This window comes from Malus domestica, chromosome 02, assembly GCF_042453785.1.
Source record: "Malus domestica chromosome 02, GDT2T_hap1".
Lineage (NCBI taxonomy): Eukaryota > Viridiplantae > Streptophyta > Magnoliopsida > Rosales > Rosaceae > Malus > Malus domestica.
The window spans coordinates 31,619,017-31,636,053 of record NC_091662.1 but is presented as its reverse complement, the minus strand read 5'-3'; the positions used below and the strand labels follow the sequence as shown (position 1 = coordinate 31,636,053).

At 36.8% G+C, this 17,037-nt stretch overlaps 1 protein-coding gene across 2 annotated transcripts; it reads left to right on the top strand.

Moving 5' to 3' along the window:
• The first annotated feature begins 4,194 nt into the window (after positions 1 to 4,194).
• Positions 4,195 to 17,035, top strand: LOC103418530 (uncharacterized). 2 transcript variants are annotated; one of them, XM_017327632.3, is made up of 14 exons: positions 4,195 to 4,479; positions 6,195 to 6,343; positions 6,786 to 6,877; positions 7,791 to 7,904; positions 9,961 to 10,313; positions 11,071 to 11,153; positions 11,367 to 11,546; positions 12,721 to 12,801; positions 13,062 to 13,280; positions 13,563 to 13,705; positions 14,561 to 14,727; positions 15,327 to 15,544; positions 15,696 to 15,788; positions 16,023 to 17,035. In XM_017327632.3, exons 1-14 carry the CDS (start codon positions 4,275 to 4,277, stop codon positions 16,218 to 16,220), a joined length of 2,295 nt encoding a protein of 764 aa, XP_017183121.2. In that variant the 5' UTR covers positions 4,195 to 4,274; the 3' UTR covers positions 16,221 to 17,035. The 2 variants fall into 2 exon arrangements, with proteins under 2 accessions (XP_017183121.2, XP_028950730.1); XM_029094897.2 differs by lacking the exon at positions 11,071 to 11,153 and having other exon boundaries at positions 4,196 to 4,479; positions 9,961 to 10,291.
• The last annotated feature ends 2 nt before the right edge of the window (positions 17,036 to 17,037 follow it).

Below are 17,037 nucleotides of genomic sequence, written 5' to 3'. Positions count from 1 at the left end.
CGCGAATTCCTTTCGTACATGTCGAAAGCTCCACTTCATTAATTCTGACCACACCCCAGTTGTATCCAGTAGACTGATAAAGACAACTTTCTAATTGACGTTTCTGTGCATGCGAATGAATGGCAGAGCTAACTTGGCTTCGAAGGGACCAATTTGAAAAGTCCTAGGGTTTTTTATTTGGCATGCAAAGAATCACAGGTCAACTTCTTTTCTCCTGTATGAATCCCATCAGCCAAAACCTAGATGAAAAGTCTTACCTGCTTCGTATGCAATGCTGAAGTTTGATGACCACAAACCTCTCATTCTTAAACACTAGTTGATGTGAACGCGTCTGTTTGCTTTCAAGTTCCCACCATAGTACGTCTCACAATTGACAGAATTAGCTAACTAGTCTAAGTATAATTTCTCTATCGCAAGTTCGCAATCGTAACTAATAATTCTGATGCCCTACACGTCAATGCACTCGAAATATCTTAAAAGAGTTCAACTTTAGCGATGTCACATCATTTAAAGAATTTTCTCCTTCAGTACTGGGTGATAGGGCCTTTGCATGTGATCCAATATCTTAGTAGATAGGATGTTGGATTTTCACCCATATGTCTTACATTCGAAGCTGCACCCTCCCCTAAATTGTTGGCTAGTTTCAAACTCTCCCCTCCCTTTAATAATAATAAAAAAAAAAGGTCGTACCCAGTGCACAAGGCTCCCGCTTTACGCAAGGTCTGGGAGAGGTGAATGTCGGCTAGCCTTACCCCCATTTATGGAGAGGCTGCTCCCAAGTCTCGAACCCGAGACCTACCGCTCATGGGCGAAGGCACTTGCCATTACACCAAGTGCGACCTCTTCTCCCCTCCCTTTAATAATAATTAAAAAAAAAAAAAACTGGTTGATGGATCTCCACTATTATAACTCTGATGCTGGTTGTTTTGGTGAAGGAGCTGCTTCTTCATTACTTAGCATGAAAGCAACCGCCGACATTTTTGGCCGGTCCGTGGCATATCAGAACTTGGTTGACATGGTCCAATTCACCCAGAGATGAATCAATGATTTCCAAGGCATTACTTTCTCTCCACAAGTTCCAAACCTAAAACAAATTTAATAGCTAGTTGATAAAATTGCTTTCTTCTTGTATTCTCGTGTTGTGTTGTATTCTCTTGTGGTCATACAACAATTTTGTTGTTAACTTGACGTATCCCTGTCCCATATCTATGTCTGTGTCCATGCATCGTAGCCACAAACTGTTAAATCCCCTAATTATCTCCATCTCCGTCAGCACTCATCATGCTCATTACTTAGTTGACTGTTATTCTTAGTATGGTCAACTCCCGGTGACCATTCGTGAATACTTTGTACCAAGACGGGAAAAACAGGGGTAGACTTTTTTCGGTTATTAACCGATGTACATTCTTTGTACTAAACTAGGATAACCAGAGAGGAATCAACATTCTACCAAAAATTACAACCAATACCTTTTTTTTCACTTAAGTTGGGTAACACATGACATTACAAAAGACAATGGCAAGAAATTTTTATTTGAATACGACGTACAACTTAGGTCGTTAGCGGGCTTCTACCGCAGTTATTGTTAAGTCGTTTATCGAACGAATTTCTCTTTTTGATGCTTCTGAGTTTGGATTTCTGGATTGTAATATAAATGCAGGTTTCTTGGGACAGGGATGAATTGCTTCATTACTCAACATGAAAAACAACTTCCAACATGGTTGGCCTATCCGATTCACTTTCTTGCACGCAAAGTAGACTGATATGGATGCATCACGAAACCTCATGTGCAGGATATGACTGATCCAATGATGGATCGACTATACCTAATGCTTGCTCCTCCGTCCACATATCCCAAGTCGGATGCAATTTGAAACATCATTTTAGCGCAAACTAGAAATTACGCCCGTGCGTTGCTGCGAGAACTAGCTGTTTTAGGCGTAATCGGATGAATAAAACACATTTAAGTTGAATAAATTCAACACAATTATGAACAAACAAAGGGATACATGAGTGAAAGAGGTCGATAAGATAAGCAGTTTTGCTTTTATATACATTTAAGTAAGCTGACATATAAACACATTGTCCAATGAGTGGGAAGAAACTGAGCGTATATGATTAGAAAGAGATGGTTTCCAAAAAAGTTATGTTTCCTTAAGAAACAGAAGAAACATGTAGCTCACACAAATAATGTGTCCGAAAAGGCCAAGGAGATTACAACGATTATAGTCTGGTGTAAGCAAACCTGATATACTACAACTGATGCATACATTCCAATTAAAATGTTCATGAAAACTGCCAACACGATACTTGAAACAACCACAATTAGCCACATAATGATTGTCAAACCAACAATAAGGATGCAAGCTATTTCAAGAAATGGACCTTCTCAAGCAAAATGATACTTACTTGTTCCTTGTCCAAAACCGTTGGTGCCGTTGCACATTGTTATCAATTGTGGGTTGATCAAATCCTTCATGGCTTAGACTGCATGAAGAATTAGAAACTAATAGATGAATATATGCTGTAAATCATCATATAAATGTAATTGCACTTAAAAAAAAAGGGAATGAAAAAATTGAATTCTATTTCATCAGTATGTAACTGCATGAAAAGTTACATTGAATGCAGACTCAATCAATTTCCCCAAAATCATTGTCAACTGAAAATCAATCCATAAATACCACCACCGAATTTGGCAAAACCCAAAAAAAAAATTGCAAAAATTTACTCATATAATCACAGAAAAACATGAAATTTGAGCACCCATTTGGCCAAGTTAAAGGATAAAGGCACTCACATCATCGTAGTACTCTTTGGGAAGATCTTCTAATAATGGTTCTTCCTTTTTCTTGCTCTTCCTCAGAATTGCCATAAAAAACCCAGAGAAGCACACAAATTTAGAAAAGAAAAGGTCCAAAACTGCCATAAAAAATCCAGAAAGCATACGAATTTATCAGAAAGAAAAGTTCAAATTACAGAAAGCATACAAGTTTAACTTGGCCAAAGCCTTGCATGCGAGGAAGATGACGATAGGATTCCAGAGACAACATCCACATTCTTTTTTCTTGGGTGAACTAACCGAACCATATTATATACTAAAACGACATAAAAAATCATTCACAAACTCACAACAAAATAGAACAAAAACATTCACAAAATATTTGGGAGTTGGGACGCTAACAAAAACATTTCTTTCCTAAACAAATACACAACCGCTAATCTGGGTTTGGTCAATTTGACTAAAACGGTGTGCTATTTTGCATCTAAAGCTAGAAGTAGGAATAACTGAGTAAGTTAATGAAGGCAAAGCAGAGGGTAGGAAGCAAAACATACCAAGAGACCAGTAGGCCATCGGGGCCGGTCTGCCGATGAACATCGTGTACTGGTCGACAACGCCCAACGACGTCGGCCCAACAAAGAAGTAAAAGTCGAAAACACCCCCAATGACCTTGTAAGTGAGAGAAGTCCTTTTGTAGAACACATCCATGATATTGCTGTTGATTTGAGAGATTTTAATGGATTTATAAATCCATAGATTTTTATGAAGTTTAACTGATTTGTAAAGATTTTATGTAAAATTTTGATTCAATTCCCTCGAAATCTCATGGGAAGATGTGAGATTTGTGAATGCTTAAAATACACTACAAAATCTCTCCAATTCCATCTAATTCCTCAACTTTTCCAAATTATCTAAATTCTAATTCTAATTGAATACACCTAGAATATTATAAACTTCTTTAAAATTCTAATTGAATACACTTGGATTTTTAAGGATTTTAATAAACTATCTTAAAATCCTGATTGAATACACATTGAATTTCAGATAATCACTTAAAATTCTGATTGAATACCCCTAAATTTATTAAAAGAATTAAAATCCCTCAAAATCTCAATTGAATACACCCCTTTAGACTAAGTAAATAATACTTAGAAGGGAAATGTTAATACACCCAATTTACTTACCGAAACCACCCTCACACTCCACACAACCCCATTAACTTACTCAGCAAAAGCCTGCCGAATCAATTCATATTTTTGGATAGTAGGTATTGAATTTAAGATTCGGCAAATTGTTACTGAACATGTAAAATGTTTCAGCAGGAAACTATCGTAGTATACAGTAGCTTGTACCTACCGTAGTGGTGCATATTTTCAGTGGGCCTCCACCTAAAGATTAAGTAACAAATGCGAACAAAATAAAATTATCTGCTTCGCCTCACAAGGCTCAAATAAGAAAGAGAGAGGGCGAAGACGCTCTCTGAAATTCAGCAATGGCGACCACGCCAGCACTGACGCTTCATCTCTCTCGCCTCGCCCGCCACTTCCCTTTCTCCTCTTCTTCTCTCCCGACTCCTCCTCTCTTTCCTCGTGCTCGACTCATTCTAAGGCCGCGTGACCTTCCCTTCCGCCGCACCTGTTCCTTCTCCATCTGCAACTTTTCCCGCCGATTCTCTGTCTCCGCCTCGACCACTCCAGGTACGGCTCAAATGAGTTTGTGCTTCTCTCTCTTTGTCAGTGAGTGATTTTGTCGAACATGTCCCGTGCATTTCAGTAATTGAAATGTTGGCCAAACTGGATATTTTACTGACATTAATTTGCAAAAATAGTGTCTTTATGCTGTTAACGGTGCCTCCGTTTGGTTGAACACTATTATGTGATATGCTCTCTCTGTTTGTAAAGCAAAATAATCTGGTTTGAGTATCTTCTAATGGGCTCCTAACAAAATTTAGGAAGGAGTTGGAAAAATTCATCTTCAATCACACTCGGTGCTCCTAAATCTGAGGAGTCAGAAAGGAGCTCTTAAGGGCTCCTAGGATTAATTACTACTATTTTAATAATTTTTGTTCGTTCATAGTCATGGTTCCTCTCTGGATTAGAGACTATGGTTGGAGTGAGTTGTATAGAGAGCTCCGAAAATAGTTTTTTTATTCTTTTTAGTTCAAGTTTGACTTGAAGATTAGCATGAGAAGGAAATACCCCATTTCATAGTGCCTGCCTGCCTAGGGAACACAGGTTTGATCTAGAATTGGATTTGAGAGGTGGAGGAAAACGCTCGGAAACGCCTTCATCCCACATTTGAAAAAAATATCTTGCGAGAGTATATGAGCTCTTTGGCTCCCTTCCCTTACAAAGATGATTTGTAGGGGCAAGTTCTCTTCAAACCAAATTTGCTCACAAGCTTTTCAAGCACTGCCCTCACTCTTCTCTGAGGCAAATATAACTGCAACAAAACTACCGAGGGCTTACCAGCTTGGACTGCCCAATCCAGACAAGCTGGTGATGTCATATCAAAATCCTGCATTTACAGTACCTGAAAGCCTTTAAATTAAATTTCAACAAATAAGCAGTAGGATGCTTGAACAAATAGCATGGGGTCGTTTTGGAACAAATGATTCTCCCGAATTTGTATCTGTATGAACAAATAGCATGACGTGGTCCTTCTTTTGCCTCTGTTTTTTATTTTATTTTTTATTCTGCCCTTGTAGAAGTAATATATATATATATATATATATTTGTTTTTTGGAACCCGCAACATAGGTTTGAGACATACTCAATTTGGAATGGTATTATGGCTCGTTTACTAAATCAATAATCGGAAGAATGGAATTGAGGAGAAGTTGGAATGGGGTAGAATCACACTCAGATTCCTATTAAAGGTGTTTACTCAAATTTTCTGGATCAGAGTAGGAATAGTATTGATTCCATATAAGTTTGCTTACTAATTCCCCTTAGTCGGAATGAAACCACTGTGATTAATAAAATGCCCTTATTGTAAATAAATGATTGTATATGATATTTAATAGAAAAAATTAATTGCCTTTCTTCACCAATGTTAAAACACAATAAACCCATATATTTATTTTTTCAAAACATTATTTTACTTTTTAAGATTAAAAAAAACCCAAAAAATTCTAATAATTTTTCATATATTTTTTTGAATAAAAGTGTCATTATTATTAGTATATTTATTTTTAACAAAAATAATAAACCGAAGAGGAGAGTTAGTGCAATTGATACAAGCCTCCTCTTTTTGTTCCAATCTCTTAACCTTGAACAAATAGCATGAGGTGGTCTTTTTTTAACATGTGTTAGTTTTACATTGGCCTTTTTTAAGTTTACCATTCACAAATTTAGGAATTGACGAATAATAAAGGTGAAATTCAATCACTATATTTTTCATCATTTCACAGGTCTAAGTGATGATGGGCTACATGATGAAAGATATGATGTCATTGTGGTCGGAGGAGGACATGCAGGCTGTGAAGCTGCCATAGCATCTGCTCATTTAGGGGCGAAAACTCTTCTACTCACCCTAAATATTGATAGAATTGCTTGGCAGGTTTAATTCTGCCTTTTGTTGATAACCTCATATTTTTCCTGTTGTATTTAGAAGTTTTGTTGTATTTCTCAAAATTAGATATGTGAAATTAATTTTCAATTTGAATTTCAACTCATAATTCCTCTAAAGGAGCAGTAAAAAAATTTAATGATTTTACACTAGTAAGTGCAGCAGGTTTTTTTTTTTCTCGGTCCGATTGAAAGTTAACCCAATGAGATGTAGTATCTAGAATACATATTGCAAAACACACAAACTGGGAGGCAGCATTCCAACTTATTTATTCAATTTTCCTGCAATTCCTCATCTTTAGATTTGATATTCTCTCACACACATCCACACAAATAGAGGTGCAGCCATGTTACTTTATGCAAAATTGCTTAGGTCTTTAGAATCATGACACAGATAATTTAAAGTGCATCTTAATGAAAAATGTCTGATGCAGCCCTGCAACCCAGCAGTTGGTGGACCAGCAAAGTCTCAACTTGTACACGAAGTGGATGCCCTTGGTGGTGAAATCGGGAAGATTTCTGATCGGTAAATCAATAAAATCTCCTATATTTGCATGTTCCTTTCTAAGAAGCTTGAGGGCATACCTGTGGGCCTGTGGCTTGCTATTGGTTTTGTTTTGGACGAGCATATTTAGAACTGACATTTCAAGAACTTAGTATGTTTTGGTGCGGGTTTGGGGTATTTACATGCAAGAATTAGAGACGGTCAAAATGACACACTCATTGAGAAGGATTGCATAAAATGCTCAGGTGCAAAAGTAAAGTGATCGTATTGGTGTAAGTAATTATGTATTGCAAGCCCTTAACGTAGAAATGAAAAGAACAAAAAAATAAAAAATCTGATTTTTAGGTAACTCCTATAATTCGTAAATAAAGAAAAGAATTTGTTTGAGATGGGATCATGGGAGTATGGTCAGAAAATACTGATCACTAACAGGTCTACAGATGGCTGGGGAAGTTTTGCCTTTTTTTTTCTCTCTGGGAAAGCCTTTTGGAGCTATAATGTTGTGAAAGGTCCATTTCCAAATGGGTTAGTAGAGAAGCTAATAATTTTAGATACTATCTCGGTTCTCTTCTCCTATAATTTTTTTTTTGTTTTTCTTTGTGGACAAAAAGAAGTTGTTTCAGATACTCTGCCATTGGGTGAGCTTGCCCTTAAACTCTAGGGCATTTCAACATACCCTAATTAGGGTTGTTAAAAAATAATATATTCTGATAATGGTAAAATATTAACAACGTGAAAATTCAATACATATTTGTAAGGTTCCTGCCAATTTTTTTCTGGTCCAGCTTTTTCAGATAATTTGTATTTCTTTCTGCTTATGCTTTTTCTTTTTAAGTGTTTTAGTTTTTGTTGGTTTTTACCATTTCATCTTTAAAGTCCCCCATTTTCACCTTCACTCTCTGCAACTTTAGTGATTTTCAATTTTTATGCTTAGGTGCTATTTACAGAAGCGTGTACTCAATGCCTCAAGGGGCCCTGCTGTTCGGGCATTGCGTGCACAGACTGATAAAAGGGAATATGCTATGGAAATGAGAAAAATAGTAGAGAGGCAAGTATTACTTTATCTTTCTGCGTGATTCTTTTATTGTCCTTTTAGTGATAGTGGTGTGGTTTGGTTTATTTTCCTCTCTTTTTTTTAACCTTTTCTTTCCACATAGACAGTCATGAAATTCATATGTGGCTGAATTTATCCAATCTTTATACTTTAATAACAACCACTTCACAGTCTGGCCCTTATGGATGTGTTGCTATTTCTGAATCATGATTGCTTGAATTGGAGTATGGTTTTATCTTTTGAATTATCGCAGTTTGAAACGTAATAGCTTTTCCATGTAAATGCATGCTTTAGTATCAAATATATCCGCTTCTTTTTTGTTTCTAGGTTGAATTACGAAAATATGCTATTATTTTGGCTGTGCAATCCAGCATTAGAAAGCATTTATGATTATAGTGATGCTGTTGTCAGCATTTGCTACAGAGTTACTTGCCCCTGTACGGCAAACGCACATTTCTCTCCTTCTGAGATGTCTCCTTCAGTACAGCCAACTGATGCAGCGAAACATTAGAAGCAATTAGATAAAAGTTGTAAAAGCAGCTGAATTGTGTACATGAAATTAACTTTTTTGGGATAAAAATATTGCTCAACTTTAGGCTATGGGAAACGAACGAAATCCCAAAATGAAAAAGAAGTAATGTGATATATATATATATATATATATATATATATATATATATATATATATATATATAACTAGATGGAAAACGTTCTAATGAGGACCTAAATTAGGGAGCTACGTTAAGGGCTTGCATGTCAGATGTGAGGTCAGATATAAATGACTGCATATGCATAATGAGTGAGAGTGAGTGAGATGCATCTTAACTGTCCATGTCTGATCTCAGGGCTTATATTGAGGCTTTCGTCTAAATCTTTGTCAGATTACTACTTGTTATATGAGTATGCATTTGATATGTTTCTATATTTTTATGCATTTGGTATGGACATGAATTAGGTTTGAAAATGATGTAACTTAGCATGATTCTTGACAGGTTAAAAGTTCAATTTGGTGTGAATTCTGATGTTAAACTTGTGTTAAGGATTTCTGCTCCCATGCATTCCATGTGGCTGACTGAATGATATCATACTAGATTCTTTCATTTATAAAATGAAATAAAACTATACAGTTGGACTTGGCATGTTAAATGATATCACTCTTAAAAAAAGAAAGAAGAGAAATGAATAAGAAAGGAAAAGAAAGACATGAATAGTGCAATATTATCTAGGTAAGTTCCAAGTAATGATGATTGAGTCTTCATTTTTCTTTTGTGAAGCTTGTAATGCAATCCTTCCTAGAAGGATATATATTCATGTGCTCTTGCCAAAACTCATGTTGTCTCTTAGTATTTATTATACTGAAAATCATTAATTCCTATCTGTTTTAGTTTTAAAAGTCGTTGACCATTTGAGGTAGTAAACTACCTATGATTGCTTCATTTATTCCTGTTTAGGTTAACTACAAAAATGGTCTTCGAACATGTCTCCAAGTTTCATTTTCGTCTCTGAAGTTTTTATTTTATTTTATATGGTCCTCAAACTCTTGTGTGGCTTTTTGGTCATTTTTGTTAACTCCATCCATTTTTCTGATAAATGTAGGAGCAAATAAGACTTTCTGCATTAAAAAAAAATCAATTAAACAAAAAAGAACAGAATTTCAACTTCTCAGAACTCCTATAATGGGGTGGATAGGGATATCAACCACCCCCTCCTCCTCCTCCTCCTCTTCTCCTCCCAATATTTTATTTTCAATTCCAATTCTTGATTTCAATATATTAAACTCATGAGTGTGGTTCCTATACAATAAATGGTCTACCATTTGAAAGAGAACTCACCTCTTTCAGACTCACACTACTATAGTGTTGTAGAAATCAAACTCACCTGAATCACTCTGGAAGGCCTTATTCTCCTTTTTTTCTTTTTTCTTTTTTTTTTTTTAAAGCCAAAACATAGCACAATTATCACACTTATTCAGTTATTCTCATGTTGCATATCTTTGTTGTGGCTATGTCTTTCCATGTATTAACTAGTTTGATCTGCTTTCGTTTTGCAGCACACCAAACCTTTCAATTCGAGAGGCAATGGTGACAGATATCTTATTAGGAAAGAATGACAATATTGAAGGTGTGCAAACATTTTTTGGGATGAACTTCTACGCTCCTTCAGTTATTCTCACGACAGGCACATTTATGAGTGGTAAAATTTGGGTTGGTAGAACTTCTATGCCTGCAGGAAGAGCTGGCGAATCAGCTTCACTCGGACTGACTGAAAATTTACAGCGCCTTGGATTTGAAACTGATCGATTAAAGACTGGAACCCCAGCACGTGTGGACCGTCGCACTGTTGATTTTTCTGGATTGGAACCACAACATGGCGATGAAGAGGTCCATCTATTTAATCCCATATGTAGGTTCTGTATATTGGTTGTGCGATACTCGTAATTTTAATTCGTGCTTTGCACTCTTGCCATTCAAGTAGATGTTAAAAATATTTAATGTCATTTTGGCGTGCATCGACACAAGGTATACACCAGGCCTGGGTCCCATACTTTGCTTTTCACAGGATGGCAAGTTCCAAGATAAAGACTTGACCATTTGGTTCTTTTTTCTGGACTAAGCATAAGTATCTCCACTGAATTTATGACTCACACATGGAACCAGAGGGTCTGTTTCTAATCTGAGATAGGACAGTAAATTAAGTAACTGTTTTCAGGGCAGGAGTTTATTTGTTGGGGCTATATGGTTTAGAAACTGGGGAAAAGTTTGTCATTTTGAGCTTAAGGTGGTGTCTGGAGTAAAGTCGACAAGGCATTATGAGATGGGTTTAAGGTCTTTTTATTTTCCGGTCAAAAGGGTTTAGGGTTTAAGACAGGCTTGAGCAGGTTCATTTTTATGATTCTGGCCTGGAACTCCAGTTTAGGTTTTGGAAATCTAATTTGGTGAGATATATTTTAGACTTTTAGCATTATAAGGCTTTAGATTCTGGATTCGAAGGCTAAGGAATATGTGGCTAATTTGCATGAGTTAAAGGAACGGCTATCATTTGGTGTAATCAGTGCTGTTCCTTCTTCTTTTGCTTTAAGATCTGTGTGCTTTTTGATATTTTCTGGCACTTGGGAGGTTGTTGGCGACTGGTGAGAAGTGACTGCATTTAGATTCATCAGATGATACTGGCTGGGCACTGCGGAGTTTCCAGAAACCAGTGAGGGTTGGTACAGAAATGCAGCTGGTGCAAATGGACCTTAAGGCATGCTGATTAAGCCTCATATTGAAATTGAGAAGAAATATTTGCATGCATTATTCATCTTGTATATCCACCCCCCACCCCCATATATTGATTGGATTCTAATCATAATGAGCCAGATTACAATAACGTTTACTTTTTCTTTTCAGTGGTTAATAGTTAGAACTATTAGTTTTGTTGAGAATTGCGTCCTAAATTTGAATTGATGGTTAACAGGTCGGCTGGTTTAGTTTTGATCTTGATGTCCATATTGAAAGGGAACAAATGTGCTGCTATCTTACGCGTACTACAAAGAGCACTCACCAACTAATCAAAGACAACTTGCATGAAACTCCCACTTATGGAGGATGGGTTGAGGCGAAGGGGCCTAGGTATTGCCCTTCAATTGAAGACAAGGTAAGTTGAAATTGAACTTGTACTGAGAGAATTTTTTTGGCAGCACCAGATATTATTAGTTTTTTAATTATTTTATATGAAGTTGGTCCATTTAAACTATAATTGCATCACCAAGTGAACCGTACTGTTCTAGTATCATAAAAAGCAACATAGTTTTGAGTCTTGACACTTTCATACTTAATTTTATTGTAAACTGGTTCAATGAATCAATGCATGATTATTATTTAAGAAAAAAAGAGCACAAAGTCTCTATGTGAGAGACTTACATCCACGGGAAGAAAAGTATGCTGCCTTTTACTTTAATTGGAAGTCCGGAATGAATTTACAAGATAGTATCTCACTATCGCACACACTGGCTAGAACTGCAACTCTTAAGGAGAAAGTGAGAAATAAAGAGGTATTCTCCAAATGATGTTAAAGCATCCTTTTATAGGCCTAGGAAATGAGGCTATAAATGAGGCTATAAATGAGTGAAATTATTCCAAAAACAATGGCAATTGATGGCCCATTGCTATAGTTCCATATGCAAATAACATCCGTAATAATTTGCATCCAGACATCAATGTTCTGGTTGCTCATGGTCGGTCCGTTTTGTTGCTAGATAAATGATGCTCCAACTTTTATTGAACACAGTAGTCATTTGCCTTTTAAATCCCAGATCATCTAGTCAAAACTCTAAGCTATATTGCCTCCACTGGTTCTGTTGCTGCAAGTATTCTGCCTCAGTGGGGGCAACATACTAAAATTTGTTTAGCCCATTGTATCTGAAGCTGTTAGGACAAGCAAGGCCTGGGATGCACGCTATATGCACATCCTTTCCATACATGATGCACCATTTAGGAATTATCATTCTGATTGTTATGGAAACTCTTTAGTTTCTCCTTTAAAGGTGGGGAAAACACTATAGATGGAGACTATTCAAACACATTTTATTAGAAACATGTAGAATACTGCTAAGGGTCAAAGAGTAGTAAAATCTAATGAAGGATGATGGGAAAGTAAAATCAGACGTGCTAAACATGGTTTCCAACAACTTGCAATCCTTCACTTGTTTAATTGGCTATCAAGAGAAGCTTCCTGTGGAACATTGATAAAAAAAACATTCTTCCAATCTTCTTCTTTCCTATCAAGAGGAGCTTCCTGACGTCATTTTGGCCTTATTTTTTGGCTTTAGATTGTTCGGTTCCAGGATAAAGAGTCTCATCAAATTTTTCTTGAACCAGAGGGCCGAGATGTGCCGGAGCTTTATGTGCAGGTATGATAGCATTCACCCTTTGTCTTCTCTGCATTAGATGAAAAGAAGGAATATAAATATAATGACTTAACTGAATGGCTAGTGCCCTTTGATATAATCTCTCTCCATCAACTTGTCTTTGATGAATACAAATAGACACCCGAATTTTTGTCAAGTTTTTACCAGATTAACCATAGCAGATGATACTGAGTATCAATGTCTTATAATATGTCTTATATAGATGCTTTTTATAAACATCTTTTCTTTCCTTTTTCACACAGGGATTCTCAACTGGTTTACCAGAGAGACTACAGTTACCACTCTTGAGGACTTTGCCTGGGCTTGAAAATTGTTCAATGCTGAGGCCTGCTTATGCTGTAGAATATGACTTCTTGCCTGCTCATCAATGTTCTCGGTCTCTTATGACAAAGAAAATTGATGGGCTTTTCTTCTCTGGTCAAATAAATGGGACTACAGGCTATGAGGAGGCTGCAGCACAAGTAATTATTTAGAGTACCTTTATTCAGTTGGTGTAGAGTGAAATACAATCTATCTGTAGTTATCGATACAATTGTATATTTGAAAGAGTCACGTATTAGGCATTTATTGTTGAGATTGAATCCTACATCGGGGAAAGGAGGGACCTTGCATGTGCTTATAAGGAGTTGGTTACTCCTCATATTGCCAATAGGTTTTATACTGGGTTAAAAGGTGCTAAAACAGTTATTGTGTTATTCTAAAAAAAAAATTATCGCCTCATTCTTGTTTATGCTTTTCTGAAGGGCATTATTTCTGGTATCAATGCTGCCAGACATTCAGATGGCAAGTCCCTCATTGTTCTTGAGAGAGAAAGCAGCTATATAGGAACATTGATCGATGATCTGGTCACAAAAGACCTTCGAGAGCCTTACCGCATGCTAACCAGGTATGAGCTCTTGATATTATCCCAATATATATAAGATCATTGTTATTTCAATCATACTTGGCGTGAAGTTAATTTGGTGGGTGGTTGAGGTTGCATGTTTGATGGTTCGACGTAATCACTTCACTTCCTAAGTGTTCATGTGAATGTTTTTGGAAGATACTTGTGTAGTTTAGATTCTTTTGAACAGTCTTTCTAAATCTAACACTTTCTACATGGCTACATCATTTTTTTAGCAGAATAGTTGGTTCTTTTTATGACATCAGTTGGCTGTGTTAAAGTAACTCCATGTATTATGGAAGTGCTTGTTGTCTAGAAAGTAATGAGATATTTGTTACGATAGAGAAAAAGAAATGATCCTTTAAGGCTGGGAGTAGTGTTACAATTAAGTTTTATTTTTGAACCTCTTGGTGGTGCCGTTATGCTTGACCTTTATGATGCCTATTCTCCCTGGGCATAGGCTTCATAAAGGTTGAGCATAACATGACCACCAAGAGGTTCAGCAACCTTGTGGGTATCACTGCCCTGTTGTAGATCACTGGCCTCCCCATCAATTTTCAAGGAATGAGGACAAGCAACTATATGGCAGTACGACAATGCTCAATTTTTGGAAGTTAAACAGTGGAAGTAGAAATCGTTGTGCCCTTCTAGGCTTCTACACACAAGAAAACCGGGAGTGTTGAGGGGCACTGCCACCTCTAGATGTCATGGGCAGAATACCAATCGTAGATAGTTTGATTTATCTGCTCAGCATCAGTTAATTCTTCATACCTTGAAACAAGTTTATAATTCGTCTGTAGATTTTCAAGTTGGTTTGACATTCCATGACATCCTATATTTTTTTAATTTCCAATAAAGTCGATCAGAGCACCGGTTACTTCTCCGATCTGATAATGCTGACAGCCGTCTCACACCATTGGGGCGTGACATTGGGTTAATAGATGATAGACGATGGAAACTATACCAGGACAAACAGGCTCGAATTTCAGAAGAAAAGAAGCGATTGAAAAGTGTCAGAATTTCAGGTTTTCATCTTTATCTAGTTCTTCTTAAGTTTTGTAGCGTCTTTACACTTTTAGCATTGTTGTATACTGTTGTATACTTTGGTTTGCTCGAGTTGGCATTTTTAGTTAAATTATCAAGCTGAAGTACATTTTCCCCATCTAGTTTACCGGAAGTTTCAGTTGGCCCTGATTTCAACTCGATGTGTTAACCTTGATATTTCTTTAGTTCGTTTTTTCAGTTGATGCCAATATTTTGCTTTTGTTTAATTTTGTTAACAAGGTAAGCATATAAATATAATTCACCCTCTGTTCATGCAAGCATCAGTTGTGCTCTATAACCCACCCTATAATCTAGCATGGCCAGTGTTTAAAAGCATGTGTTGGGACGCACGGCATGCACCTCATAGCCGTACGCTTTGCTTATAAGCTTACACTTTCTTCCTTAGGATTAAGCTATGCGCAAAACTGGGCTTGGGTGGTTGATGCAATACCATGTCCTTTTTTGTCCTATTATTTATTCCTTCTAAGTTGGGTTGAATTTTAATAAATTGAATAAACTGCAATCTGTGGATTTTGAGACATAACTGAAACTTATAGTTATTATTTTGTGCTTCTTTCAGGAGGGGAAATAGCAGCTGATGTTACTCGTCTTTCTAGTCAGCCATTGAAGGACTTTACAACTTTGGAGAGTCTTCTGAAGAAACCACACATAGAATATAAAGTTCTTGATAAGCATGGTTTTGGGAATGAACTGTTGTCTAGAATAGAAAAAGAATGTGTGGAGATTGACATCAAGTATGCGGGCTTCATTCAGCGACAACAGAGCCAACTCCAACAAGTGAGGAACTATTATGTGTTTCAATAGCCTTTGTCAGTACTTTAAATCATGCAACTCACTGATTTATTTCCTATTTTTGGAGGTAGATGCTTAGCAATTTTTAATTTTTCTTTATCCAAAATCTCATATTGTTCAACTCTTCTGTGTTTAGATGGTCCATCAACAGCATAGATTACTTCCAGAGGACTTAGATTACTATTCAATAACAACTTTATCTCTTGAATCACGCGAGAAGCTCTCCAAGGTGTGCACCATATATAATTTTATTATGGCATAACCTTTTTACCAATATGTTCGGAAATCTGATGTGGCAGAAATTATATGCTTTTCATATTTTAGACAAAATGGCTGTAATCCCAAACTCTTATTCTATTTTTACCCTTTTATTTATGTCATTTTATACACATAGATGCCTAAATGTAGTGACTTGTTGGCAATATGTTTCGTTCAGTTTTAATGAAACAAATCATGTTTTCAGGTGAGGCCACAGACCGTTGGTCAAGCCAGCAGAGTTGGTGGGGTGAGCCCTGCCGATATCACTGCTCTCCTCATTATCCTTGAAGCTAATAAGAGGAGAGCACATGAACAGAAGAAGCTTGAACTGCTAAATTCTATCAAGATGGATACAGAACAAGGTGTATCTGAATTGCCATTTACTGGGACACTCAGGTCATGATGTTTCCGCGATTGCCAAACTTGGTATTTGAGTTGAATTCGAGTGTATCAAGTGTATCCTAACGTGTCTGTATAGAGAACGCATCATGGTACGAGGTGAATGGGAGATCTGTCCATCTTACTTGAGATACCTGGTAGATACCCGGGTCAAATTTCATACAGATAGCTTGTGCAACGGAACTATGAGGACTCATTGCACGAGCTGCTGCTAATAGCTGCTGTGTACTCGGGTAACTCTTATCGATCCTTGTCCGAGTAGGATGTTGTACTCGGGTAACTCTTATTGATGTTATGAAGTTGGTACTTGGTGGTCGTTCACATTTCATATATTTTAGACCATCTCCACCCCACCGGGGTTGTAAAACATTTTGTATTTTGGTCATTCGCAAATGGTCAACTACTTATTTTGCTCGTGGAATCTGACGAGCTTCTTTCAATTGGCTGCAAATTCTTTGTAATTTGTGGCTGTGCTATGAGTGAAGTTTGGGATTAGATGCTGACATCGATGAGGCGAGACGATGCTCGATTAGGGGCAAGGATTTGTGTGAATCAACAGGCACTGCTGCAGGTGGTTGTTTTGGGTGGTTGCGGCGGAGGATGCAGCGGATCCGATTGCTTTCGGTGTTCTTTTTATTCGGTCTCAACTTTTGGTTTGGCTTGCTTTTGGTTTGTTTGGTTGGCCACTGTTGTTTGTTTGTGTTTTTATATGCTTTTGGGTATTTTTGTTGTAAAGTTTATTGTTGGTAATGAAATTTATCTTTGCTTACAAAAAAAATGTCAAAGAGAGAAAATTGAATGAGATTCTAAATTTACGTTTT

Bases quoted from the DNA above. Each gene is read 5' to 3' on its own strand.
- LOC103418530 (XM_017327632.3), top strand. From the start codon at position 4,275: ATGGCGACCACGCCAGCACTGACGCTTCATCTCTCTCGCCTCGCCCGC. The intron at 11,547-12,720 runs GTAAGTTGAAAT...TTTTGGCTTTAG, and splicing joins GCCCTTCAATTGAAGACAAG to ATTGTTCGGTTCCAGGATAA. The intron at 15,789-16,022 runs GTGTGCACCATA...TCATGTTTTCAG, and splicing joins CACGCGAGAAGCTCTCCAAG to GTGAGGCCACAGACCGTTGG.